Source organism: Crocodylus porosus, unplaced genomic scaffold (genome assembly GCF_001723895.1).
Source record: "Crocodylus porosus isolate Cpor-Errol unplaced genomic scaffold, CroPor_comp1, whole genome shotgun sequence".
In the NCBI taxonomy this organism is placed as follows: Eukaryota; Metazoa; Chordata; order Crocodylia; family Crocodylidae; genus Crocodylus; species Crocodylus porosus.
Window position 1 is genome coordinate 463,855 of NW_017728944.1, and position 26,097 is coordinate 489,951.

The 26,097-nt window shown below is 50.1% G+C and overlaps 1 protein-coding gene across 1 annotated transcript in view; it reads right to left on the reverse strand.

The window, feature by feature from the left end:
- SRCIN1 (SRC kinase signaling inhibitor 1) overlaps positions 1 to 26,097 on the reverse strand; it is a 200,067-nt gene that overhangs the window by 83,072 nt on the left and 90,898 nt on the right. Inside the window, exon 2 of the mRNA XM_019550251.1 lies at positions 18,101 to 18,384. Within this exon, the coding sequence (XP_019405796.1) occupies positions 18,101 to 18,361 (261 nt within the window). The 5' untranslated portion in view covers positions 18,362 to 18,384. The remainder of the gene's footprint in view (positions 1 to 18,100; positions 18,385 to 26,097) is intronic.

Genomic DNA, 26,097 nt, shown 5'->3' on the forward strand with positions numbered 1-26,097 from the left:
CCTGGAAGATCAGGACTCTTTGCAACTGAGGCAAACATATTCCCAGGGAGAAAGGGACAGAGGGCAAGAAATACAGGCACTATGTGAGCTCTTACCTCCCCCAGGATCTAACGCTGTGCTGTTTCCCCCCAAATGGAGACCGAGCAGAGGGTCGAGGGTGTCACACCCTCCAGGGACAAAGGCTGTGACTCCTAGCAAGCCTCCCTTGCTTGTACAGAGTGGCTTCCATGCCAGGACTCTGCCAGCTTGTGTTTGCAAGGCACCACGAAAGGACAAGATGGATGCCAATCTCATGCCACGGCTACAGATGCCTCTCCATGTGCCCAGTTCAGCCGCACAGAGCTGTCCATGTTCCAGAGGGCTGGAGTTATTGCTGGTTGTTAACTCGGCAGCTTCCTGAGTCCGGCAAATTTAGAGCGAGGGCTGGAGAGGAGATTGGATGGCATCCCCAGGTGCTGTTAAACTGCCGGTACCTTAAGAGAGCTCGCAACCTATTTGCCATCTGATGGCCAATTTTGCACTGAGCTTGGGCACAGGTCCCTCACCCTCTGGGAGGTCCTTTCCATCGTAATGACAGTCAGGCCCCCTACCAAATCTGATGACAGGCTGAGCTAATGCAAGGGAAACCAATTCCCTGTGTCACTCTGGGCACCATGTGCCTTGTTCCTCTGGTAGGTACTATGCTATAAAACAACCTAACCCGCTTTCTTCAGCCTCTCTGCCTCCAAACACCCCAATAAATTCTTTCATCCCCAGCTGCCAAACAGGGTGATAGCAGGGATTAGAGTCACTGCTGGGAGGGCAAGGCAGGGAACTGGAGAAGGCAAAGCAATGATATAACAGGCTAGTGGCCTCTCAGGACCCAGTGAGCAGGGTCTGGGGGGTTATGATCTAGAGGGGCATTCCTGACACCCTGTTCTCCTCTTTTTGTGCCAGACAGATTCCAGCTCCATAAAGCAGGTGGAGGAGGGAAAACAGACACCTGTCAAGCAGCGCCAGACCCCACCAAACTGCAGCACAAATTAATAACAGAGCAACATAATACTAGAGCATTCATCAGCCTCTGCCTACTTCCTCCACACACCCCAAAGCACACAGAGGAGGACATTTGGCTTTACTGCCTGCCCAGGGGAAGGCTTTGCTGAAGTTGTCCCCGTGGTACAGAACAGACAGGGGAGAGACGCTCCCTGGAGAGAGTGATGCAAAGGAGTTAGGGTGGAAAGAGGGGAGGCAGGAAATTCCTTTACTCACCGGCCCGCTGAAAAAGGCACCCAGCAACAGAAAGGGTAGAAATGGGAATGAGAGAAGGGGGCTGTGACCCAGCACCCCCAGCTCTTCCTGAGTTAACAAGCTGCTGGGGAAGGTCGTGACCCTGAGGCCTTGATAGGAAGCTTCTGAACTGTTTGCAGAAACCCCAGCCCCTGAGCACACCATCATATAGCCACAAGAGGACACACACGCAAGCACCCCCAAAGCCCCTGCTGAAGGTGGGGAGGAAGGACCAGGGTGCAAAGCCAACCCACTCGGGCATCAGCATCAGGCATGGGGAGAAGAGGAATCAACCTGCTTTACAGCACTGCCAGGGCCAACCAGGCTTAAAACCGACTTGCTCGCCCCCGCACCCTGCCTCCCCACCCAATCTCCTTACCTGCCACAGGTTAGTCTCTGCCGGGCCACCTTAAAAATCTCCTGCCATCATGCAGACAGCTCCACACAATGGGATCTGCAGTGTCTATAAATCCATCGTCAGCAGCCGCTGGCTTCTTGGTAGCATCGTCTCTCCTGCTCTGCTCGGTGGCGGTGGGTGGGTGGGGGGTTTGCAGAGGTGATGGAGAGGGGAGGGCCCGGGAGTCAGTCCCCACCACCGCCCGGTCGCTGGGTGAACGGGGTGGCGTTGCAGCTGCGGCTCCCGGCTCCATCCGATGCCACCATCACACGCCTTTCACAACTCTGACCTTTGCAATGTGAGCGTGCTGCTTCCCTTATAAGGGCACAGTCGCCTTGGCAACCAGGACTCCACCTGTCTTTCCGTGCTGTGCAGTGCTGTAAGGCTACTGTACACGCATCCGGAGTGGAGGCTGCTGGGGACAACAGGCAGCAGCCCCCTGCCCTGTGCTGGGGGGGAGCAGGCCAGGCAAAGCCAGGGCAGGAGCTCTCAGCTATGCCAGCCCCAAGCTCTGCCAGCAAGGGGTGCTGCGGGGATCAGGGCAGGAGCACTGGCTGTGCGTTCCCAGCTACCCCAGCCCCTGCTTCCCCCAGGAGGAGTCAAACTGGGACCCTGCTAAGAACACAGGCTATCGGGCAGCTCATTCCTTCTCCAAGCCCCAGCAGTGTTGCAGCAGAGAGGGCTGGAAGAGCCCCGGGGTGGGGAAATCACAGCACCTTCAGCCCCCGCCTGCCAGTGCTCACCTTGTCCAGTCTGTGCTTTCATGGATAGTTTTAGCAGCTGCCGCACAGGGGGTGAACCAGTCCGGCGAACCGCCACAGGGCATGCAGACATGCATGGAGAAAGCCACACACACACACGCATAGACACATGGACTCTGGAGCAGACGGACGCGGGCACAGACACCATGGTAGCCATGCAGAGACAGGCAGAGATTTCTATGCAGGAGAAACCCAAGTCGGTTCTTGCGAGGTCTTAAAAGAGCCTTCACAGCGTAACCCACAGAGAATAGAGTTAAAGGCTTTGGCACAGCCCACAGCAATGTGTCGATAATGAAGTGGAGCGGCTTAGCAGTCGGGTCTTCTGTTGTGGGTGATCAGCCCTACCCAGGGGGAGGCAGAAATTGGCTTTGTACCTCCCTAAATCATTGCTGGTGGTTTGAATTACCCAGCCCAGGGCAGAGGCAGCTGGGAGTGAGGCTGTCTGGGGGTCCTGCCAGCCTCTACCTGGGTCTGTCTCTCACCCTCTTTCTCTCTATAACGCTGAGTACTACCGCAGCCTGCCAATACCAACAGAGCCCTAAACCCAGGGTCCATGGCACCAGTCTTTCCTTCCCATGACCACATCATATCTCAACATGAGCATGACCCACTGCATCATCAGAGCCTGAGAGTCCCTGCTACAGAGGCCACACCTCGTTGGGGGTGGGGGACAGGCGAGAGGGAAAAGTCCTTGCACTGCTCTGTGACACTCCATCCCTGCAGGCCACATGACCAAGCCTTATATGCTTCCTGGAGCTATCTCCAGGGATGACACAGCAGTACCAGTCTCTTGTATCTTCTAATTTGGACCATAAACCTCAGAGTATGACTTTTTCCAAGAAGGCCCCTTCTACCTTGCTGCTGCTTTTCTCTTCCTTTCCAGACCATCACTGCTATGAGGGAGGGTGAGGTCCCATGGGTTTTGAATGGGGAGACAGCACCAATGAGGAGGGCTCATCCCCATCCCTCTCTCTACTTGGCCTCTGAAGACATCCATTTTTCAGGCCCTGCTTGATGAATAGGGCTGTTTGCACAGCTGTGCTCTACACACTGCCACCACTGCTGTCCCATCCCGAGGGACACCCATGCATGTTTGCTGTGATTATGCATCAGGGGCCCTTATACTGATTTGTGACGTATTCATTCTGGAGGGATGCCAGTGGACTGAGCCAGCCCCTGGCAGAGACATCACTGAGGAGTGATGTGAAGACAGAGTGACATGTGAGGGCCCTGACCTCTCTCAGTCTATAAGTAGTCCATGCAACAATGCAGGATACAGACTCTGGGTCCATGGAGAACAGGGAGAAGCAGAGGAAAGGAGGGTTGATGGGCAATGGAAGGACCAAAGAGGGGAGGGGATGATGCTCCTCATTTTAGGGATTAATGTCCGTCTCTGTGGGGTCTGCCCCATCATGTTGGGTAACTGGCTGGAACATCCATCCCAGAAGTGGCAGCTCAGGAAGTCATACACACACACATGTGCACACACACACACTTGCCCCCCTCCCCTCCCATCCCAGCAGTAAAAGCTTAAGATGGCATGTCAGCTCGCTGGCATAGGATAATACTGTAGCACTAGAGTGACAGGAAGAGATGGGCAGGAACCCAGAGGTGTATCTATAGTGGGGGAAGGGAGAAGCAACAGAGGGGAGGGCACACAGGCTCCTACCAGGCACTTAACATGACTAACTTAACAACTTAAGATATATCTGCCTGCTGCTATCCACCCCTCCTCAATGGGCTGGCCTCATCCTAACAAGTTAACATGAATGTTAACTTTGCATGTTTATACCCTAGCTTATCTTATAGTATATGTGTCTGTACCCTAAGAAAGAGCTAAATCATCCCGTGCATAACTACCAAGGGAAAGTCCCCCAGCAAAGCACTGCTGGGAGCCAAGGCCAAGGTCTCTGGTTCACTAGATAAGTGTTTTAACCAACTCATCCCTGGGGCAACAAGCCTAAAGTAGGGTTGTTTTTCTGTGGTTCAGGCCAAGGAAAATCAGGGGTTCAGGAATAATTACCATCCATTGTAGTGATCAGAGCAAAGCTGCTCCCTAGAGGCTAGGTGAGAAACAACATGATGCTCAGCCCCCACGGCTGGCTCTTCCTGAAAACGTGCCAGGTTTGCTAATAAAGTTTATCTACACAGCTGGCCCAAGAGATCAGCACAGGGCCAGAGCACTGCCAACTCTCAGGACTTTTTCACAAGTTTTCTTCCTAAAGCTCTAGCTCCTGCAGTCATGCGAAAGGCTCAGCTTGCTCTTTTATTTAAGGTAAGTGGCTGCTGAGGAAATCTTGAAAGCACAACCCTTGCAGGTTCCATAACCACAAGGCAAATAAAATGGGCTTTACTTACTTTTTAATCATCCTTTGATTTGCTGGGGCCTGACTGGCGGTGTTTGAACGTTTGGGGCTGACAATCCTGCCTTCAACAGCCAGGGACAAAGAGAGGGAGGGATATCCCCAAGGTCACCCAGCGACTCAGTGACAGAGCTAGAAGCAGGACCCAGGAGTATGGACACTCCCAGTCCTTAGCTGTAAGCACTCAAGCAAACTCTGAGCTAGAGGAAGGAATAACACCAAGGTTTAAACAATGCTTGTATAGCACCTGGAACTTCACAGATGACAGGACCTATATAAAAGGGCAAAGTACTATTAAAAATAACTGATGCAAAAAATTGCTAACCATTAGGAGTGCAGCATGGGCTGCCTGTGCTGTAGGGCCTGCTCCACCTCCATCTTTCTGCTGTCAGAAATGAAAGGTCCATTTCTAACCAGGCACCCTTAGCAGTGGAAGACCACATCAGCTACTTTCAAACCCATGTGACCCTGGAAAGTTCAATTCAATTTCAACAATCAGGCTGGGGCAATTAATTTCATAGTTGTCATAGCATCTAGGAGCCTCCATGATGGACCATGACCCCTGCTGTGCCTGGAGCTGTACAAACCCAAAACAAAAAGAGGATTCCTGCCCCAAAAGAGCTTAGGGTCTAAGTGATCTGCACCTCACTTCAAGGAGGGAAAGGACTTGAGCGTTGGGCAGGGGAAAAAAATTCCAACGAAAAGGTGAGAAGGAATTAGCAATCCAAATGCCATAATAGTCACACCTTTGTGACCCTTCCCTACTAAGTTCATAAAAAGTCAATAAACGACTGCCATGTTCTGAATGTGATGCAGACATGAGTTGTATACAGAGGTGTCTAGGAGCACATCAGCGGAAGGTGTGAGATGGTTAATAGCATCCTATTGACCTGATGAACTCCGTAATGATTGATTCACTACTTAGTAAAACACCTCTTGATTATTTATTAGCCCCGAGTGTAAAAATGCTCTCTATAAAAGTGCAACCAAGCACTGTCTTGTGCCAGCTTCTGAGGGTTCATTCTGCCTCCAGGCAACACATTCGGCAAAATGCCTAAGTGCTTGCTGCAGTCCAGCCCTATTCAGTTCAGCCTGTTCTTAACTTTAAGCACATGTTTCAATGAACAGAGATGGACTTAAGCAGATGCTGTGATGAACTGGGCCACAATGCAGAGAACAGCTTCCCTGCCACTAGACAATCTTGAAGGGGATGCAGATGAAAAGATCCTTTGGGACCATGAAGTCAAACATGGGTTTGACATGCAGGAAGGAAACCAATTTGGTGACCTCCCCAAGGCAGCCACCTCAGTGCTCCCTCACTCTCAGGGATTCGAGGCCTAACCTTTACTGGACAGCTGCATCCACTACACCCTTCGAGTGCTGCACAACCCCTACCCTGTAAAGGATTATAAAACCCTGTTTCCCAGATGCTAAAACTGAGGCACAAGAACCTGTCCCAGCCTGCCAAGCACGTCTGCAGCAAGCCTAGCAATGGAACGCAGCCTGTCTGCATGTGAGTCTCCTGCCTTCTTCCCTTCCCCATCTAGCACCTGCCACCCAGCTAAGCTCAGGTCATGCTGAGATGTGGTCCCTTTTGCAAGACAATGAGATCAGGAGGCAGGATACGGCCTTGGAGCTTTATTTATACATCTCTCTATAGATACTTTACGGATGTGGCACTCTCACTTATTTATTTATTTATTCCCAAATCGGATTTATTCTGGGCAACTGCAAATCTGCTGTTGTCAGGCAGTCACCAGCACATTAACACTCAGCTCCAGCCTTTTTTTTCCCTTCTCCTGCAGCAAAACTGGACGAGCTGAAAGCCCAAGCTTTTCTTGATTTTTATTTAGATCGTAAAAGAGGAGCATTCCTCCCTTAGCCACAAGGCTGTACTTAAACCCCCCTGTGCTATAGTTTACAACCCACAGGGCAACGGAGCAGGAGAGGCTTTGCAGCTAAACAGCTGGCATGCCTGCACTTTAAGGGTTACGGTCAGGAGAGTGTTTGTAATCCCCTATTTGCAAGGGTTTATAATTTGTCTGCAAAAATAAACCAACTCCAATGTGTTCCAGACTGGCACAGGCCCTGCAAGGTCTCGGCTGAAGAATGCGTTCTAAAAGCTTCTCATGTCGGTGAATTGAGAGGAGCGGGGGAAGAGGGGAAAAGGTCGCCTGCTGAAATGATTCTGATTATTTTTATAAACATTTCCAACTTTCTGACACAAGCTGAATAAACCCAAGGACATTTGGCGGAGGGTTCACGCACAATACGGCGGCTTCACTTTGTAAGTGGCTTATTTCAGAGGGTATTAGTCACTGTGTCGGCACATTTTACTCACTACACACAGCTGTTCCCTAAAGCACGCACAGCAGCCACTTGGAATTTCATGCCGGCAGTGGAGATGGGACACAGAACCTCCCCTACGCCCAGAGCCAAGTCTGTATCTGCTGTGAGAAGTAGGTAACTTATGTGTGTGTGTATTTCTGATGCCAACTGGGAAAGGACAGGGCTGGTCATAAAGTCAGCATGATTTAATGGACTAGGTACTGAGCTGGGAGTCAGGAGACTTTGGTTTTATTCCGAGCTCTGCCACTGACTTGCTGGATGATCTTGGTCAAGTTGCGCCCTCTTTCTCCTTGTCTCTCTTTCTCTTCCTACCATTTGACTCAGACGATAGGAAGACTTCTAGAGCAGGACTGCCACGGTGTGTACAACACTAAGCATAACAGGGATGTGATCTCTAGTGGGGCTTTTGGCATTACTGAAACACAAACAACAAAGAAAACTGCCAGGTGCTAAATGGTCCTTCAGGACATACTAAGGGAACCAAGGTAAATATACACTGACATGACCTTTTATCATTTTATAATAATGCAGTGCCATGCAAGTGCTGAGGGCCACAAGACCCTAGACCACATGCCATGTGGGCCGCTTGCTGTCCAGATTGCATGCCATATGGGCTGCATGCCACGCCAACACCTCACCCTGAATGTTGCACTGCACCACATGCTTCCTCCCTGCCATAACACACATGCAACCCCGCTGCACCATGCTAGTGCCCCCACACCGTGCCACACAGGGTCCAGAACCTCCCAGTCATGGACTCCCTCAACCCCACTGCCCTGCCCCCAGGGGAAGGGCAGGAAGAAGCAGCCACAGGAAGGAGTGGGAGTCCAGAGACTGGCAGCAGCAGCTGGAGTGCTGTGGGAACTTGTACCTGAACTAGAAGCTTGGGAGCTGCAGGTTAAACCCTGGCTGGCAGGATGCAGCCCCTGGGCCACTAGTTGGGTAGCTTTGAATTAACACATTTAAAAATGGGAATCTTTAAAAAAAATCCAAATGTACCTCTCATGACTCTCGCTTTCTGCATTTGACCAGCTGGGGGCAGCAGGTAGGTACTGTGGGGCAGGAACTAAATGCAGACTTCAAGCGGACAGAGAGCCTGAGAGAACAAGCCAGAGCTATTAGGCAGTTTCACTTTCTGATTGCCATTCCACTGTTTATTGTCAATGCTGCCATTTAAAGCTCTCTCCCATCTGGGTTTTAAATTAGCTAGCTGCAGCCTTGGACTTCTCTGCAGCTTTGCCGGCGGTCTGGCGGGTGTTGGTACTATTGTGTGCTTGCTTTTCCTTCTCTGTTATATATACATGTGATTAAAATTAATTCTGTACTCGCTTTCCAGGCCTTATGTGTGCGTACAATGGTGTTATGCTGCAGGGTTTGCAAGGCTGAAAGCAGTGTTGACATTTATAAAAATGTTTCTATTCATATCCAATTGGGTAAAATCTCTCGTATATAATATTTTAAACAAAAAGCCAAGTATAGGACCTCAATTACCTGGCCACCTCCAATCTTCAAAATATTAAAAACATGAGAAAGCCTCAAACATTTCAGATGGGCTCGGAGCACGTTTGCATCCCAATGTCATTTAAATGTCGCTCACGGGTTCCATCTTCCTATTCTCATTTACTCTCCATTATTCTCTCTTACCTTTAGAAAAGAGGAATGCTGGATTTTTTCCCCCTTCTCCCACCTACTTCTGTTTCACAAGCATGTTATGTTTTGTGTTTCTTTTTAATTGTAGCCAAAATCAACATGCCCGCCTTTAGTTGTGTTGGCTTCTGTTTTGGACTGGGGTCAGCACAAATATGTCCAGGTCTGGGCAGCACAACAACTATGATGGGGAGCTCTCACTCTTCTTTAGAGTGAGTCACCCCCAAATGGTGCAAATCGCAGTGTTCCCAGTTTGGCATGCATTCATTTGGCTGCATAAGGGAGTGCCCACTCTCCTTTACAGCATGCCACCCCAAAACACTGGGTTGCATCTACTGCACGGCTGTCAAACTCATCTGGCCCTGCAGACTGAATGAGTGGTGAGGAGCCCTAACCAGCACAAGTGGCACCTGCCTGGGTGGGCCAATACAGGATGCTGGCCTGAGCAGGCATCACAGATGGTGCAGTTTAGGACTAGACCCCAGGGAGCACAATATACGGTACAGCCCAGAACAGCCCCAGTGAGAACTGCCTGTGGCACAGCCCTGGACCTGGCCCCAGCAAGAACTGTGGTTGTTGTATGTCTGGGGCACTGTGCATGGAGCTAGTTCAGCACAGCACGTGGGTCAACAGGGCAGTACCGGGAGCCAGGTATGCTTGACACCCCTGATCCAGTGGAAGAGCACTGGTTAAAATTCAGTGGGGTGAACAGCACCAGCAGAAGGTCTTGCGTTACTTAAATCCCACTCAAACTGTGGTCAACAGCTGCAAAGGGGGTAGAGTTGGTCTTTTGCACCAGGGTGGATTTTGCCTTCTGAGATGAAACAATGAGTTTGCATTATCAACTTTTATTGAAAAAAGAGACCTTTACAATCAAGCATCTCTTTCCACCACATTATAATAATCCTTAAAAGCTAATCAGATCTGGAGTCCACACTGGTTGGACTTTCCTATAAGTGTTGCTTAAAAGAAAAATCAGAACCACTGTATTAGTAACTGAAACAGTTCCCATTATTTACTAAGAAATATCTCTCTGTGGCAGGAAATATCAGACCCTTATCTCCAGCACAGAGAGAAACGGATTAAGGATTACGCACCTCTTGGAGGCATGGTGGGTGACTCACTGAAAAATGCCTCATGAGTGATGACCTAGCACAGCCATGGACTGGTGATGATAAAGCAGCAATCAATAATTAACATGGCCTACATCAGAAAGCTGAGGACAATGAAGAAGAGGATTTACTTCGCTAGATCTCTGGGAATGGATGCCCTCCTTTCAGAACACCTGTCTGTCCCCTGTTGTTCTACAAAGAATGTATTGGGGAAACGCTGCTCCGAGTAAAGTTATGTGTTACATTTAGACCATACTAAGGGCACCCAAAACGTAAGCATCTGTCTCATTAAAGTAAATTAACTAAGTGCCCTCTGAGCATCTCAAAGTTACTCCACTTCAGGTGAGGATTAACTCCAGGCCACGTTACCTAGTTTGTGTTAAGGTATCTTCAGTCTGCTCCATGGAGATAAAATGAGTAATTTGCAGCCCCCCAGTACCCCAGGATGCACCACTCCAAGCACCCCCCTCCCCCAGAGCAGGGAAAGAGCCCAAGTGCCCTTGTTCCTAAGCCAGGGGTAGGCAAAATGCAGCCCAGGGGCTGGATGCAGCCTGCCAGGCCATTCTATCCAGCCCGCAGGACCCTTAAAAAAATTAGAAAATTAATATTAATCTTCCCTGGACTGCCTGTCATGCGGCCCTCGATGGCTTGCCAAAACTCAGTAAGTGGCCCTCTGCCCAAAATAATTGCCTGTCCCTGTCCTAAGCCATGTCTCTGCTCACAGCCCTCTAGTGGCAAGTCAGAACTGTGCAGACAAGAAATGGTATTAACTCTTAATGCACGACTGCTCACAGCACGTTCTAAATTTACCTCTGTTTAACATCCCACAGATTTAGTGCGGTCTAAGTGTAACATGTAACTTCAACCTCACTGTAGACCTGGATTTTCTTGTTGTTTGTGAGGTAAGTTTGAATCTGGCTGGAAACATGAGGCCAGATCCTCAGTTAGTATAAATCAGTGGAACTCCACTGACATCATCAGTAGGGTTACACTTATCTATCCAAGCTACAGATCGGGCCATAGAAAGCAATTTCTGTCCACATGGGTTGGAAGAAGTGGTGTTATGACACAGATGACCAGAAGTTATGTTTTAAAGCATCTGTTAAAATAGTTATTTCCCTCATGTACAAGAGCCTAAATATAATTTTCCCAACTTGTACATTTATTCCTTGGGTTCTTATAAGTGCACCCCACAATCCTGTTCCACCTGCCCAAAATTGCCTCTTAAAAACGAGAAATGAATGGATAAGCTTCAAATTCTAAGAGAAGCTGTAAGGCAACAACACACCTCCCTCCTGCCCCTTCGGAAAGAAGCTGCGACTCACGGTAAGCAGTGATGGCCCAAGCAAGTATCCGCTGGCCAAGGGGAAGAAGTGGATTCTACTGTCAAAGGCACTTCACAGACTCTGTCCTGGCCCCAGCTCCAGACAGGGAGCATAAGCATAAGCAGAATAGCTAAACCCATCCGACACGGCATGGAAGGGAAAGAGATGGACACTATACTGCCACTCATGTACTCGATATTGCCAGATCCTGCAGGTTCATCACAAGCCTCAGGATAGTTGGAGTATAAAGCCTCAGCTCCTGGAGTCAGGTGATTATGTGTGAACCTCAACGTCATTTTTTTTTTAACCAAGTCCATTTCTTGCCTTCATGTTTGCGTTGACAAGCTTGAGCACTGGGAGCTGGAAGTTTGAAACCAGAGAAAGCAGATCAAAAGACCTCAGGATACATGAAATCAAGCTCACCTACCTCCTGCAATGTCCAATGAGATCAACACTCCCAGGACTCTCAGTGCTCAAACATTGCCCCTGGGAATGATTCTGTGCTCAGGAGCAGATATTGATATGCTGCTGCAGTCACACAAGAAATAAATATCCTTTAAGAGCACTGAGTGCTAATGAAGTTCCAGTAAGACTGATGCCCCAGTCAGGGTTCAAATTGATCTGTTGTATTTACCAATCTTGGTTGACTTCCAAGGCCTTAAAAAAGGTAGCTACCTCACAAAGGAAAGGAAGTCTGTCCCCTGCAGTCCCCCCCAGCATCTGTCAATGCTATATGGACAGATTTAAGACGAACAGATCTGTTCAATGTGTGGAGGATGAAAGCAGACAATGCCATCTCTGCCTTATGAATGGAAAGGATCCCAAGCTGCAGCCCTAAAGATTTCTATTCCTTTATCTCTTTCCTCTATTTCTTTCTGCCCAGGTTGCTGGTATAGATCTGGGAGCACTCGTCTCCATCCCTTGGGGAGGTGTCTTGTTGGAAATGATATAGAATTCATGTCCAGGCATTTCCTCCAGCTGCTTTATGCCCACCTTCCTCTGTGTCTTTTTATAAATTATATTTTAGGTGTGAATTTAGTACTGGAGTGACAAGCCTGGAGACTAGAGTCTTTAGTTTTGCTCCCAGAACAGGTCCAGGAGCAAGACAAACTCTTCTCAGCCCAGCTCAGCACCCCCTATCCCCTGGCCCAGCCCTGGTACAACCATCCCCAGAGGCAAGAGACTTAGTCATGGCTAGTCATGCCCCTGCAGGAGAGAAAACACTATTCACACCCTGCATTCTCTGCTGAGATTGCCAAAAAAGGTGATGCCGTTAGCATCCACCATGGCTATGGCTCCTATGAGGGGGACTCCTGTGCTCTGAGGACTGGGCTGAGGCCGCTACATTCATAGCCCAGAGGCTACCCAGAAATCTGTGCCTCCTTCGCAGTACTCCCAGGCCACCCTTCTCTTTCTAAGAACACTGCTTGTTCCCAAGCCACAAGTTGCCACCAGCTCATCTGTAGCATGGGTCTCCCCACCTTCTGCAGCATTGGAAATCTGGCCATTGCTCACTGGAACAAGGTGTCTGGGACTAAAAGGATGCTGCAAGTGTAAAGGAACAATGTATTTGCTTCAGAAATCTGGTGCATGCCACCAGAATCATTGCAGCCAGAATATAAAACACCAGATAGGCTCTTTGATGCCCAAGGTGCCATTCTAACAAGGCAGCGAGGCGCCTGGTAATAGAAAGGGCAGAGGAACATTAGCCAAGGGGAGGCTGTACTGGCATTCAGAGCACCTTGATAAACAGTAATGTGGGCACAATATTAGTCTGGTGCTCAGGAGAACTGGGTGCAATCCCAGCTCTGCCACAGACTCCCTGTATGACCTGGGGCAAGCCACTGAATGTCCCTGGGTCAGATCCTAGTCTGCCTACTAGGTGCTTCAGAGTGATCCTATTCTACCCTGCTCAAATCCCTGAAACATCATTTATATGCTTACTTTTTGACACATCATCATCTCGGCCTGAAAACTAAGTCCCACAAAGCAAGCAGCAAGTAGGAAGAGGACTTGCCTATCACTTACATTAGCTGTTTAACAGGGACTTGTGCTGGGTGCAATAGGATTGAGCTAAGGTGCCTAAATCTTATAGGTGAAAGAGGATCTGGTCCCCATGTCTCAAGTGTTTATCTGTAAACAGGTTTGATGACACATCCTTGGTTGATCAGGCCATAAGCAATCTGGGGCAGGAACAAACCCTCCTTATCTACATGTACTGCACTTAGCACCAGGGGGGCCCTTCTCTCCAATGGGATTTTTTGGGCAGCACCATGATATAAATAAGTGAATAATAAAGGCATCAGCAGCAGATAGAATGTCAAAGTACCTGGAATTTAAACGATGCCCTCAGGACCCAATGAAGGCATAGAGGTTTCAATTTGTCAAGTAGCTGTGATACGTGTCACAGATTGATGCGCACGTTACATGGAGATGCAGAGGGCTGCCATGAACGCCAGGGTACAGCAAGGGCTCAACGTTATGCCTCTGGGTGCTTGGGGAACTGCAATGCTATAGAAAGGCTTTTGCTTTCCTCTTCATTTTCATACTCACAGTTTAAACCTGTGGTTCTCAACCTTTCTAGACTTAAGGTCCCCCTTGGAAAATGCCAGCTCTTAGTTTTCACTCTTTTTTTTAACTATGGAAAACTACTAGAGCAATTCTTGTGTTGCAAAGAACTCAGAAAGACTGCAGCAGGTCAGAATGGTTTTAACACATGGATTTCTATTTGAAACCTCTGGGTTTATCTTGTAAATCTTGTTTGAACATCTAACAGTGCTAATGTTGTGTGGCACCCTGTGGCATCCTTGAAAGGATCTCAAGGCACCCCATGGTGCTATGGCACCCTGGTCCAGAGTCACTGGTTTAAACCTTAACCAAGATGTTGTGCTGCGCAAGACTTATGAGCAACTCCTCTATTTTGCCACTCACTAGGTAAAAACTCATCTCTGATTAAAAGGAAGAGATATGCTGGTGACTGGTACCCTGCACAGTTTCTAAAGAGGGCTCAGTTTTCTACAGAACCTGGAGGACCAGTTCCGAACCCAACATCAAGTCAGATGCCCAGCCCCACAACCCATAAGGGCAGTCAAGATGAGGTACAACAAGACAAAGGTACTGTGTGTTGGCATTTCTGGACACTGGGTCTACAGCTGTCCAGTCGCATACACGGAGAAAGGTGTGTGGGTTTCAGAAGGAAACCAGGACACAATCCTGGAAGACAAGGTTTGGGCAGGAAGAGCAATTCATGGGCCAGAAGGCAGGTAAAAGGCATGTGCATGGGCAGAAGGGGTTCTTAGCATTTCTGAATGATTTTTTGTATCCTCAGAGGTGTCACTGAGTCCCTGGCTTTGATGTGACCTGGCACTGTGCTATAACCCCTACTGCTCTGCACACACAGCCCTGCCAATGTGCCTCAATTCTGATCTCCAGCTCCAGGGTCCACACAGCTGGACCTAGGGCACTACAGTCTTGACCCATAACTCCTCCAGATGTTTTTGCTGTTAGGGCCCCTGAACCCTGATCCACAGCACCACCGTTGATCCCCACTGTATCCTCTCCCCACCCAGCTCTGCTAGCACTCCTTGTTCCTCCCCTAGAGGCCCACGACTCTGCTTCTCCTGAGCAGACTGCCAAAGAGGCAGCAAGATTTTGCTGTACATAGGAATCCACTTGCCAAGGTGGGGAGCGAGACCAGCAAACTCAGCTTGTTGGTGCCTAAAGAGGGGGTTGGATGCTAGGTCTCTAGCAGAGCAGTCTAATCCTACTGCAGCCAGAGCTGCCTTCCCAGCTCATTCCCAGACAGCAGGACTGCTGCAGCAGTGGTGGGAACAGGGTGAGTCAGACCTGTTATCTTAGGCCTTTCCACTTAAAGCTATTGTGACTACTAAGGATGGAGGAGCTCTGAGGCTCAGACCTGCTGCCTCCGTGGGAAAGCACAAGTCACTCTAGAAATACCTTCACTTTCTTTGCAAGCTCCAGCTGGATCCCCTTTCTCCTTGTCCTCCCCTTCTCAGGGCTAACCCCTTTCCTCTTGCCTACAAAGCAACATAGCTCTGTTCACAGACTGCATTCACTGTTGCTGGCTCCGGGTGGCAGCTCAGCAGCAGCAGCAGAAGAAAGAGAGCACGATTCTACAGGCCCCTGCTTTTCCCCCCAGAATTAGGCCTCACAAAGGAACCTAGGAAGGTGGCTTCTGCCTCAGGCTGCTATTCCAGAGGCTCCTGCTGATACACTTGCTCACACTTGTATAGCTGCTAGCCCCCCCGGGGTTATGTCACATACCTGAAGTCACGAGGTGAGGCTGTAAAGCCCCTTGGGGCCCTTTTAGAAGCCCATCATGACTCCTGTTAGTAAGCTCATTGCTTGGCTGTCAAGGGAGGGAACTTCTGTGGCATTCCCCAGGTTAGCACCACTGGAGAGGGATGAAGCAGTACCACCAGAGACATGACAACAGCTCTGGGCCTATCCCTGGACATCCCAATGGGGTGGCCATGCCTCTGCTGCAGACAGAGGTGTTATCCTTTAAATGGCTTCCCTTCTGCACTGGAGAGCACCGTCATGTGGTGGGGAGTTAGCACAGGGCTGTGGAGGAGCAGGAACCACCTACAGGTGGCTGCTCAGAGATCTGTGAAATAATTCAGGCGTTCCTCTCACCTGGCCCCACCAAGCAGTGTCATTCCTCAGAGCTGAGGGAGGAATTTCGCTTGTGTTTCCAGGAAGAGTGGCCCATGCAGGCACAATTCAGGATGGGGAGGAAGAGCAGAGCACCTTTGTGCTTCCAAGCTGGACAGGGCCTGGAATGGCCCTGTTACAGCTCACAGAACCTGGGCAGCTGCTCTGACTTTTGGCTGTCCTTCCTGGGCTGCCTCTGGACAGCTCCATGCTGTAGCACTTCAGCAAAACCTCCAGGGAGCTCCACACACAGGCCCTAAACTAGGGGAATTTTCACCCAGCCCCTGAGCACCAGCCTGGTGTTGTAGGGCTGTGGCAGAGAGGAGAATCCTTCCATTCACTGCAGACCTGAGCTTCAGCAAGGACCAGAAGCTCCCTCAAGCCCTAAAGGATCACAGAAGGGACCTCATGTCAGCACGTGAGCCTGCAACACAAGGCTGAGCCCGAGGGCACTAGGAATTTGCGACAGGATACAGGACTAGTTCCATCCAGGTCCTAGGCTCCATGCCCACTTCAGGTGCTGTGATCTGTCCAACAGGGTGTGGATCTAGGGTCTCAGGCCCATGCCAGAGGATGGACATCCACTTCACAATCCTATCCAACCACCCTGCTTCCATACACACATGTACAAGGAGCCAAGACCTAGACAGCTCAGTGTGGCATCTGTGTGTGCATGTGTTGGGGAAGAGGAGCTTGCCCTTTCATTGCCTGTTGTGGCCCTGCTCTCTCTCTTACTGGATTGAACTGGCGAGCCAGTCATTCTTCCACTCCATCCATTAGGATATCAGTGTTGGGGACATGGACTTCCAGTTTATCTAGACTCCAAGTCTACACCACTAGCTCAAGCTCAAGGGAAACCTCCACTCCAGGCTCAGATCCCACACAATCCACCCACATCTAAGCCCTCTGCCAGCACAAGGTGGTTTGACACCGATATGATCAGTTTTACAATGCCTGAACTGACAACATATTCAGTGGAGAACCAGGGCTCAGTTGCAAGGTTCTGATTTAAGTCGGTTCCTGGTAACAGCCCATCCAAATAAGGGTAAAAGCTAAGTATTGGTCTCTACTGTACAGTATAATCACATAAATCCATGGGGCCAAACTGCTATAACTTTATGCTCAGAACTAAGAGCCCAGCATGTCAGATGCATACTGGATACTGAGCTCTTGGGAAAAATCTGGTTCTTATCTCAGTGCCTAGGTGGGAGCTGAGCTCTTCTGAGGATCAGGATTTGAACCCCTTGGGAAACTAATGTGCTATAAACAAACATATGTGCAGATGCAGAGTTACAGCCAGCACCACCTCCACTGCCTATCTCATGCTTCTGACCTTGCACTAGAGAAGGGTGCTTAACCAGCAAGAGAAGGCTAATAAAATTGCTTGGTTAGAGGCATGTCCAGAGAGGCATTCGGGGGTTTGTCATGGGGCCAGGGAGCTTGTGAATGGGGAAAGATATGCCAGTGTGATGTATGCACTGAGGGTCTCTGTCGCCTTGTGAACCTTTGCATTGAGTGAGACAGGGCAGGTGAGAAATGTTGAGCAGAGCAGGACTTACAGACCTGGGGGAGGCCCAGAGCAGGGGTTTTAGCCCCAGGAAGAGCCTAGATATACCGTGCACCTTCATTTCAACCCCCTGAGGCAGAGGGGTAGAGGCAGGGACTGTCCTAGCCATCAGCATTAGGTCCATTTAGCCTCTCTCTGAACCTTGGCCTAGCCCAATTCCATCTCTGGGCTTGAGATTCAATAAGGGCTGGGGGGAAGTGGGTGTGGCTTGCCCCTAACCCTTCCTACTTCTGGGGAAGGGAAATCCATCCTCTTCTCTTGTATAGCTGCTAGCCCCCAGGGAAGTTGAATCATGCATACCCCTTGCCCCCACCACATCCATTCCCACTCCAGGACATACTAGCCACCCCAGAAATCACATCTCCCCTTGTACGCCCCCAGGCTTTCCACACGAAGGGCCAGTCAGTCTCCAGTGTATTTCCCCTAAGGCCCATTCCCCACCTACATGTGCCACCATGACATGCCAAGTGTACTCACACCCTGGGGAAGTAGGGAAGGAGCAAATGCCAACCCAAGCCTATCAGCCTATTTATATTCCATGTGACTCCCCATCCCCCACCCCTGGGCTAGAGCCCCTGGAGCATCTGGAAAAGCTGCATGGGTTGGGAGAACCCCTGACTGAAGAGTGCCTCTTACCTGATCCCGCATTCTCTCCTGCTGCCCACGGATTGCCAGGGCATGCTGTGGGTACTTGCTCTTCAGGTGGTCCATGAAGGCATCCCGCTTACGCTCCATCTCTGACTTCTGGAGTCCGGTCAGGGCCTCCAGGCTCTGGGCGGCGATCACCGTGTGCCGGCGCTCTGAGGTGTGCACCAGCCCTACATTGGAGAAACGCCGGGTCCCGTTGCCCAGGGTCCTGTACTCCCGTGGGTACTCTGCATCGTCCGCTGAGATCATGTGTGTGCTAGTCCTCTCGGGATCTACACAGGGTGGGAGGAGAAAGCAGAGCAGGGGTCAGGGACCTTGCCACTGGCCCTGTCGGCCACTCCTTGCCATGACTTGGAGGACAGGCTGGGTTGAAGGGGGACCCCAGCCATGACTGGTCTACTGTGGAGTGGTTGGGTTGGGGCTGGGATGAGCTGAAGCAAGGGGGTGACTGCATTGGATGGGAGGGACCTGGTTACTACCTGAATCCCCTGTCCCTGGCAAAGCCTAGGCTCCTCCCAGTGCACTCTCTGGCTCTGTTTCCCTCACCCTTAATCTAGGTGCTCAACTCCTGCAATGAAAGAAATGGATACCAATGAGCCCAGCAATTCATGACGGGGCTGGAAGGATCTGAGCCTGGTCTAACAGGAGCTGGGATTTCAGCCACTCAACTGAGGCAACAGATCCCAGAAGCCATCTCATAGGTTTTTCCAGTGCTATCACAGGACATAAAGGGTCCTCAGGGTGGGGACAGCAGATGGGGAGGATCCTGAATGACCTGCATGGGGGCATGGTTCTTGACTGTGCAGGGTACTGTAGTTTATGGATCCACTCGCTGGCCCAGGAGATATTTAAAGGGGCACTGTAAAGCAGTCGAGACCAAGCATGGCATCTCATGAAGAAGCATCCCCAGGTTGGTAAGTATCTCATGATGTATTGGGTACATTCACTACCAGCCAGCAGGCACCAAATGACATCAAGAAAATATAGAGTCCAAGCTGACTGGGAATAAAATGCCTTGCCTAGCTCTCTGCTAAGGCTGGGGGCTTAGGGCCAGATTCCTAAGGCCTCAGCCCTCGCCGTGGGGGCTAGATCATCCAAAGGACGTCCAAAGGCATATACATCAGGGAAGATTTAATGCTCAGCATCCAGCAGGGCAGATGGGGAAACAGAGAGGTGCGTGCACTGGGAGGGAGGGAGGGAGACGCTGTTTGTCACACAGCAAGGACAAATGACTCAAGAAGGGGATCATTTAAACTTCTGAGGGGGATTTTTTAAAGCCGGCAATGGAAGTGAGTTTTAAAACCAGGGCTCAAATGTTTGATGGCGTCTGTTTAAATTGCTCCTCAAATAGAAACCACCGGAAAAATTGGCATGCCCTGGGTTTGTCCTCACTGATGAGATGACAGCTTCGCCAGGGAATTGGCACTTCTCCCACCTACTCTCTCTCTCTCTCTCTCTCTCTCCTACTCATTCAGCCCCAGAACTGGGTCACGGAGCCTCAGGTCTGAACAGGGATGTGGGAGAAGGAGATGGATTGATTTCAGGCTCATGGAGAAGGGGGCCGTGCAGGGGTGGGTGGGGGTAAAAATACAGGCCTGGAGAGGCGGGCAGGGGCTTGAGGCTGCAATCAAGGCTCTGTCCTGAAGGTGATTGCAGCAAGGGCCATGAAAGGGAAGGAAGAGGCAAGACTGGATCTGCAGGGCCACCATCCTGAGAGAGGGGCAGACACAGGGACAGGACAGGCAGAACCACGGAGACATGACATTCAAAACAAAATACTAAACGGTCGCTTCAAAAGAAAAAAAGGATAAAATAACCAAATAAAACAGTCAGAGACCCACAAAGGACGGAGGCCTGGATGCTGCTCTGGAGCAGAGACAGACAGAAGGACACAGACAAATGGACAAACCAAAAAAAGAAAATGAAATGCAGGCCAATATGTGGGAAGGATCCTTTCCAACCATCGGCGCCAGCAACATCCTGAGGCTAAGGATAGAGCTTATGCATCCCTTGACTTCCGTGCCCTGTGTGGGGATGTCCTTACTGCACAGAGGCACAACCAGCCTGCCTAGATCTCACAAAGCCTGCCCAGGGCCTGTGCCCAGCCAGCTCCCTGCAGTAGTTTTCTTCCCCACGTAGGGCCCAGTCTCTCTCTCCCCGCACTTGTGTAGTCCAAATCTCTGCTCTTCCCAAGCAGACACAGCTCCTCCACACTAGCCACAGAACCAGTCACCCCAGGGACTTTTCCCTTCATGTGCCAGTAGCAGGTTCTTGGCATCTCAAACTAGGAACAACTTCTGCCTCTCTCCCCAGAGCAAAACATCCCTGCCTCAGAGGCACTGAGCTGGCGGGATGCTCCCCTGCTGCTGCGGGGAAGAGCTCTTCCTACGCACAGGAAAGGTCTGCTCTCACCCCTTTCAGGCCAGTCTCTGTCTGGCCAAGCTGGGACAGTACCCCTTCTTGAGGAGCCTCTACTCGCTCCCAATGCCAGACTTGCAACTGCAGCTCCAATGGGCAGCCCCTCTCTCATAGGCCAAGCCCCAGCTCCAAGGCACCTCAAGCTGGGATAAAATAACTGCTGTCAGAGAGAAAGGATGGTCTTGTGCATGAGGAGCTGGGTTGTTCTATTTATTGCCATGCAGTTTCTAGCTTCTCTGTGGAGACAGCTGAACTGGCACTAAAGGAGAATCTCTACTGTCTAGAGCAGTGGTACTTAATCTTTTTAGACTTGAGGCCTCCCTCATTAGACTTAAAACACCCCTGGGAAAATGCCAGATCTTTGCTTTCACCCATTTTCTGACTACAGAATAATAAATAGAGCAATTCTTCTGTTGCAAGGAACTCAGAAAGCCCACAACAGGTCAGAATGGTTTGGACAGTATGGGTTCCTGCTGGAAATCTCTGAGTTTGTCTTGTGAATTATGTGTACTTGTCTGCAGACCTAACAGTGCTAATATTGCACAGGACCCTAAAAAAAATCTCATGACACCTCAGGGTGCCTCAGCACTCTAATTAAGACTCACCGGTCTACAGCCTATGACACATAGGTCAGGGCGGTATCTATCCATCATGGTCAGGGATTGGATTCCCAGTATAATATCTTTCTCTGGTACTTATATGGCCCCTGTGACTCATCTCTGAAGCACTCATAATCTTTACTGCCTTTTCCCTGTGAGGTAAGGGCAGTGTTGTGTTCCCCAGGTGGAGACCCGAGCAGGAGAGAGGCTAAGACACTTGCCCACTGTTCCACAAGAGCCTGTGGCAGTGTATGGAGCTGAATGCAGATCTCTCGAGCTCCAAGCTAGTGCTCACACCATTGGTTCTGCCTTCCTCCCTCATCCTGAATAGGAATCATCATAAACCAATAATGGAACTAGGGGTGAGTGAGCAGGGCACAAACCCCAGGTGCCAATGGGGTGCAAAAATGGCAGCTGTTACCAGCCCAGCCACCACCACTACCACTGGCCCGGCTGCTGCCCCAGCCACCACTGCAGCCCTGGGTGCAGAAACTGCTTGTTAGGCCTATTATAATACATTTCCTTCTCTCAAATAATTTCCTTCCAAAGCTCTACAGAAACCCAGATCCTTTCCAAACTCTCATAATGCTTACAAACTCCCAGCAAGGGAGGAAAGTATCAACAAACTCATTTTTATTGATGGGGACAAATGTGAGGCTTGGGGGACAGCAAAGTGACTTTCCCAAGATCACACAAGGAGCCTTGTGGCAGAGTGGTCACAACCAGGTAGCACTTCCTAGGCTAGTGCTTGGCACCTGTAGCCCACCTGTCAGCTCTGTGGCCCTTGGAAGGATGATAAGATGTGGGGAAAGAGAGGCAATCAGATGGAAAGCAGCAAAAGAAAAAGGGAAAGGTTTGCCCAGCCTGCAGACATGGATAATTTATTAGCTGCACATCGCAATTTTAATTTCCACTGAAGTTGTGCCGAGAGTACACAATGCAAGCGGTAATTAATGATTAGAAGTCCCCACATGCTGCGAATGCCTGTAGCTTTCCTGGTGCTTGGAAGAGGAGTGCAGCTCGGGCTCCGTCTCCCCTTGGCCAATTCAAGAATGGCCTTTTAAATTTTCCATGTGCTGAGGCGACTCTGACACCTTCCACCTCCCCCCACAGCTTACTCAGCCAGACAAAGAACAATCCCACTAGTTATAAAAGGAGATCTTGGCTGCAGAAAGCTGCTTTGGAGGGCCTCTTTAAAGCTCTTGGTGTCAGGAGCTGAACCCAAAGGAGCCCTGGGCAAGCATTAGATGCCACTATTCGAGTACATGGAAGCAGGCCATGAGATGTCTTTGCTACTTGCCCAGTGCATGGACTATTCTGGCTACTTGCAACATTCTCATCCTAGGAATTTGTCCCATTAAGGCTTTGCGTTCTTGTTAGCTACTTAACCTTGATTCATTATTCATCTACATCCTTTGTTTTTTTTCCCCCCCTTCCCTTTCCTGTTAACTAAGTCAGGGAAGATTTTCCCTCTCTCCTTAATTATTTACCAGCCTGACATATTAGCTTTATAACAACTTGCTTTGTTATTAATGTAGGACAACGCAGAGGAAGTGCGATCATCACCCTTCATTGTACGACAGTGGTAAGAACTTAAGCATGTCTACATCTTAGTGGCAGTGGGTTCCAGCTGGGATGTCCCCAGGTTAACTCCACCCATTCACTCCAGAACCAGAAATATGCTGGTCCAGCTGCTCTATCCACTCGTTCAAGACCAGAAATATGCTGGTCAAGCTGCTCCACGGTCATCCCCAACACCTGCTCTCAAGTACACTGGAGACAAACCTAGAGAACTGACCATGGTGGGGACATCTCTGGAATGGCCTCACTGCTGATTTGCCAACTTTGGAGCATGCAAGGTAGGAGCAGGTGGACAGGTATATCCAGATGCATCCCTGTGAAGAGATATAGCCCCCACAGTATACACATACCCTAAAGGCTCCACTTGAATGAGGATTTACTGCACTTGGTGCAGGCTATACAAACCAAGGAAGAGACTGTTCCAAAGAGATTCCAGTCTAAATGGACCAGATGGGTGCAGGCTGAGAAGGAAGCATTGTTACCATGTCATGGATGGGGAACAAGCATGTAAGGAGAATAAGAGTAGTATTCAAGTATGAACCTTAGTTTCTGTTCATGCCAGGCCTGAACAGAGCCTGGGTGATCTGCCCAAAGACATGCAGAAAGTCTTCATCCAAGCCAGGAATTAATCAATTCGCCATTGAGGCTTCCACCACAGGACTTCCCTTCCTATCTCAAGGCTCTGTTTTTCTTCAGAGACAACCAGGCCCAACTCTCTGACAAGCCAGCTCTGTCCTCCAGTGAACTGAGCGTGAGTCATACATCAATGAAGCTCTAATTCTCTTGCTAACAAAATGGGCTGAAGCAAAAAGATGGAAGATAAGACTTATGGGCCCTCTTCCACCAGCCTCCTCTGTGATCTCAGGCAAGTCACTCAACACCTTCTCCGTGCCAAAGTTTGCCCACCTGTAAAACAGGGATAATGTCCATTTCAACTGAACAGCTCAGATCCTTCAACAGAAGGTGCTACAGGAAGTTCACTCCATAGAAATGCATCTTATACATCTTATACCTCATTCCTGGCTCTTGTGGCAGCCCAGGTTTAAAGGGAAGCCAGTGCAGGGCATGGACCAGGCAGGGTGCTGGAAGAGGAACTCAGGGCTACTAGCCACTATAAGCAATTTGCTGAAGAAACCTTTGCTAAATGCCACCATTCATGGGAGGTACCTGAAATGGAGCTGGAGCCATTTCCCATGTCTTTACTACCCTGGTAAACTGCTTTCTTTCAGGACCTGGCTTCCCCCAATTCATCCTCCATGGAACCTCTCCCATAAGATATGTTTGTCACAGTGTCTGAACTCTTCCTTCCACCTGGCTGGCTACTGAAGGACTCACTCTATTACCACACAGCAGCCTTCCCTGTTCAAGTGGCATGGGATAGCAGTGCCCTGACTCCAAGCCACTCAATGACATCAAGTCTGCAGTGCAGCCCCTCCCTGTTCTCTGATACCTCATTAAAGCTGTCACTAGGAACTAAGCTGGGACAGGGGGGCAGGGAAGGTCCAGGCTTTGGGCAGGGTGAAGCAGAAACTGTGGCAACCTGAGAGGCCATGCTTGCCCTCTCCAGTCAGTGTTTGAAAGAGGAGACTCTTTTGGAGGGTCTAGCAAGGCCCAGCCAGGCCATTTACTGGCCTGGCCAGTGATGGATCTGCCTTGGGAAAGGGGCTGGCTCCAGGCTGCAGTGCCTGTGTATTTCTGCAGGGAAGCCCATCACCTACCTCATCTACCCCAACTTCCTCCATTGCCCCCTTCCCATCAGGATGGGACTTTGCACCCATCTCCTTCCCCTCCTGTTACCCATGTCCTTGGCTCCATCTCAGCCTGTGTGAGGGACAATCCCAGCCTGCTGGGGGGAGGGAACTGAGATGCCAGGATCATGCCTTCTGTGTCCCTGGCTCCAGCTACATCCTTAGTGAGTTTCCCAGGTTCCAGATCCCTTCTGAGCTGAATACAGTGCAGGTGGGTGTAGGGGTGGTTCACCCTTATTGAAGCAGATGGAACTGCCAAGGCCATTGATACTACAATAGGGACAACCAGATGAGCACAGGACTCCTCCTACCTCAAACCTTCCTCAGGCTGCCAGGCTTGGTGTGGGCTGCAGATGGTCTGGGATAAGCAAGAACCCGACTACAAGGATGTTGGCAAAGAATGGTTAGTAGGTCTCCGTGACTATGGCTCTCTGAGATACGTTATCCAAATGAATTCCCCAAGACATGTACATGTGTGGGAGATTAAGTTGACATCTGGTGGAGTCATACCTATGCCCTAAATATACGTGTGTTTCCTCATGCAAAGGCACAGAAGGCAGAGCAGGCACCACAACCCAAGAGTTCCTTCAGGAACACAGAATTCCCAAAGATTGCTCATGGGAAAGGAGAAGGGGTAGGGGAATCCAAGTGGATGGCACCTCTCAAAGAACTGTACTTACTTTAGATAAGTAACTGCTCTTTGGGTCTTTGACTGTCCACATGGATTTGTTCTAGGTGACTCTCAAGTTGTTACCTGTTTGTAGGAGGTGAGTAAGAGAGGTCCTACTGCAATGCTGACAGACACCACCCAGCCAAAACTAGCCACCGATCTGGAAGCCTCCACCAAAGAGAAGCATCTTGTAAATGTATCAACCGAGTCCTGGAACAGAATGTTCTGAGCTTCGGCTGACTGCCTCTGCCAAGCGATGCCCTCTGGGGAGCGTCCAGGCTGTCAGAGGTTGCAGTGCTAGATCTGGGAGTAGAAGCTGTCCATTACTCAGCAAGGCTGCTGCTACAGATAAAGGACCTAGAAGTTGCACTGTGAGAGTTATCAGATTCAAATATCAGAACTGCCCAGCCTGTACCAGGGCTATCATGATCATCAGTCCAGTATCTGGTCCCAGACTTAACAAGACGCTGGGTACTATGGGGTTTGGGATGATGGCCCTACATCAGTCCTGGCATGCAGGGGCTGAGAAAGGCATCTGACAGCAAGCCCAGACTGGAATCTCCTCCAAGCACTGTCTTCTCGGGGCTCTGCTGAAGCATTCTTAAGATGCAAGGACAGGGCATGATGACTACAACTGGCCTCCTGACAGCAGAGATAACCTGGCTTCTGCCTCTCTGCTGATGTAATGCACATGTGATGCCATCTGGTAGCACCTGGCTTGCCCATCCCTGAACCAGTAGCAGAAATGCTTTGCTACATGCAGATGAGCTGTTTGGAGGGGAACACATTGGCCCTGAGCTGGCAGGTGTTTTTTGATGAGGTATCCAGTGCTGAAGGGACACGTCCCTTCCCAGGGCCTGGGTAGGTAGTGAGGTGGAGAAGTGTACACCCTTGCATACTCAAAGAAGATCTTTCCATGGATTTAGCAAAGAGGGAACTTCATTGCAGGACCAGAACTGGAACATCCAT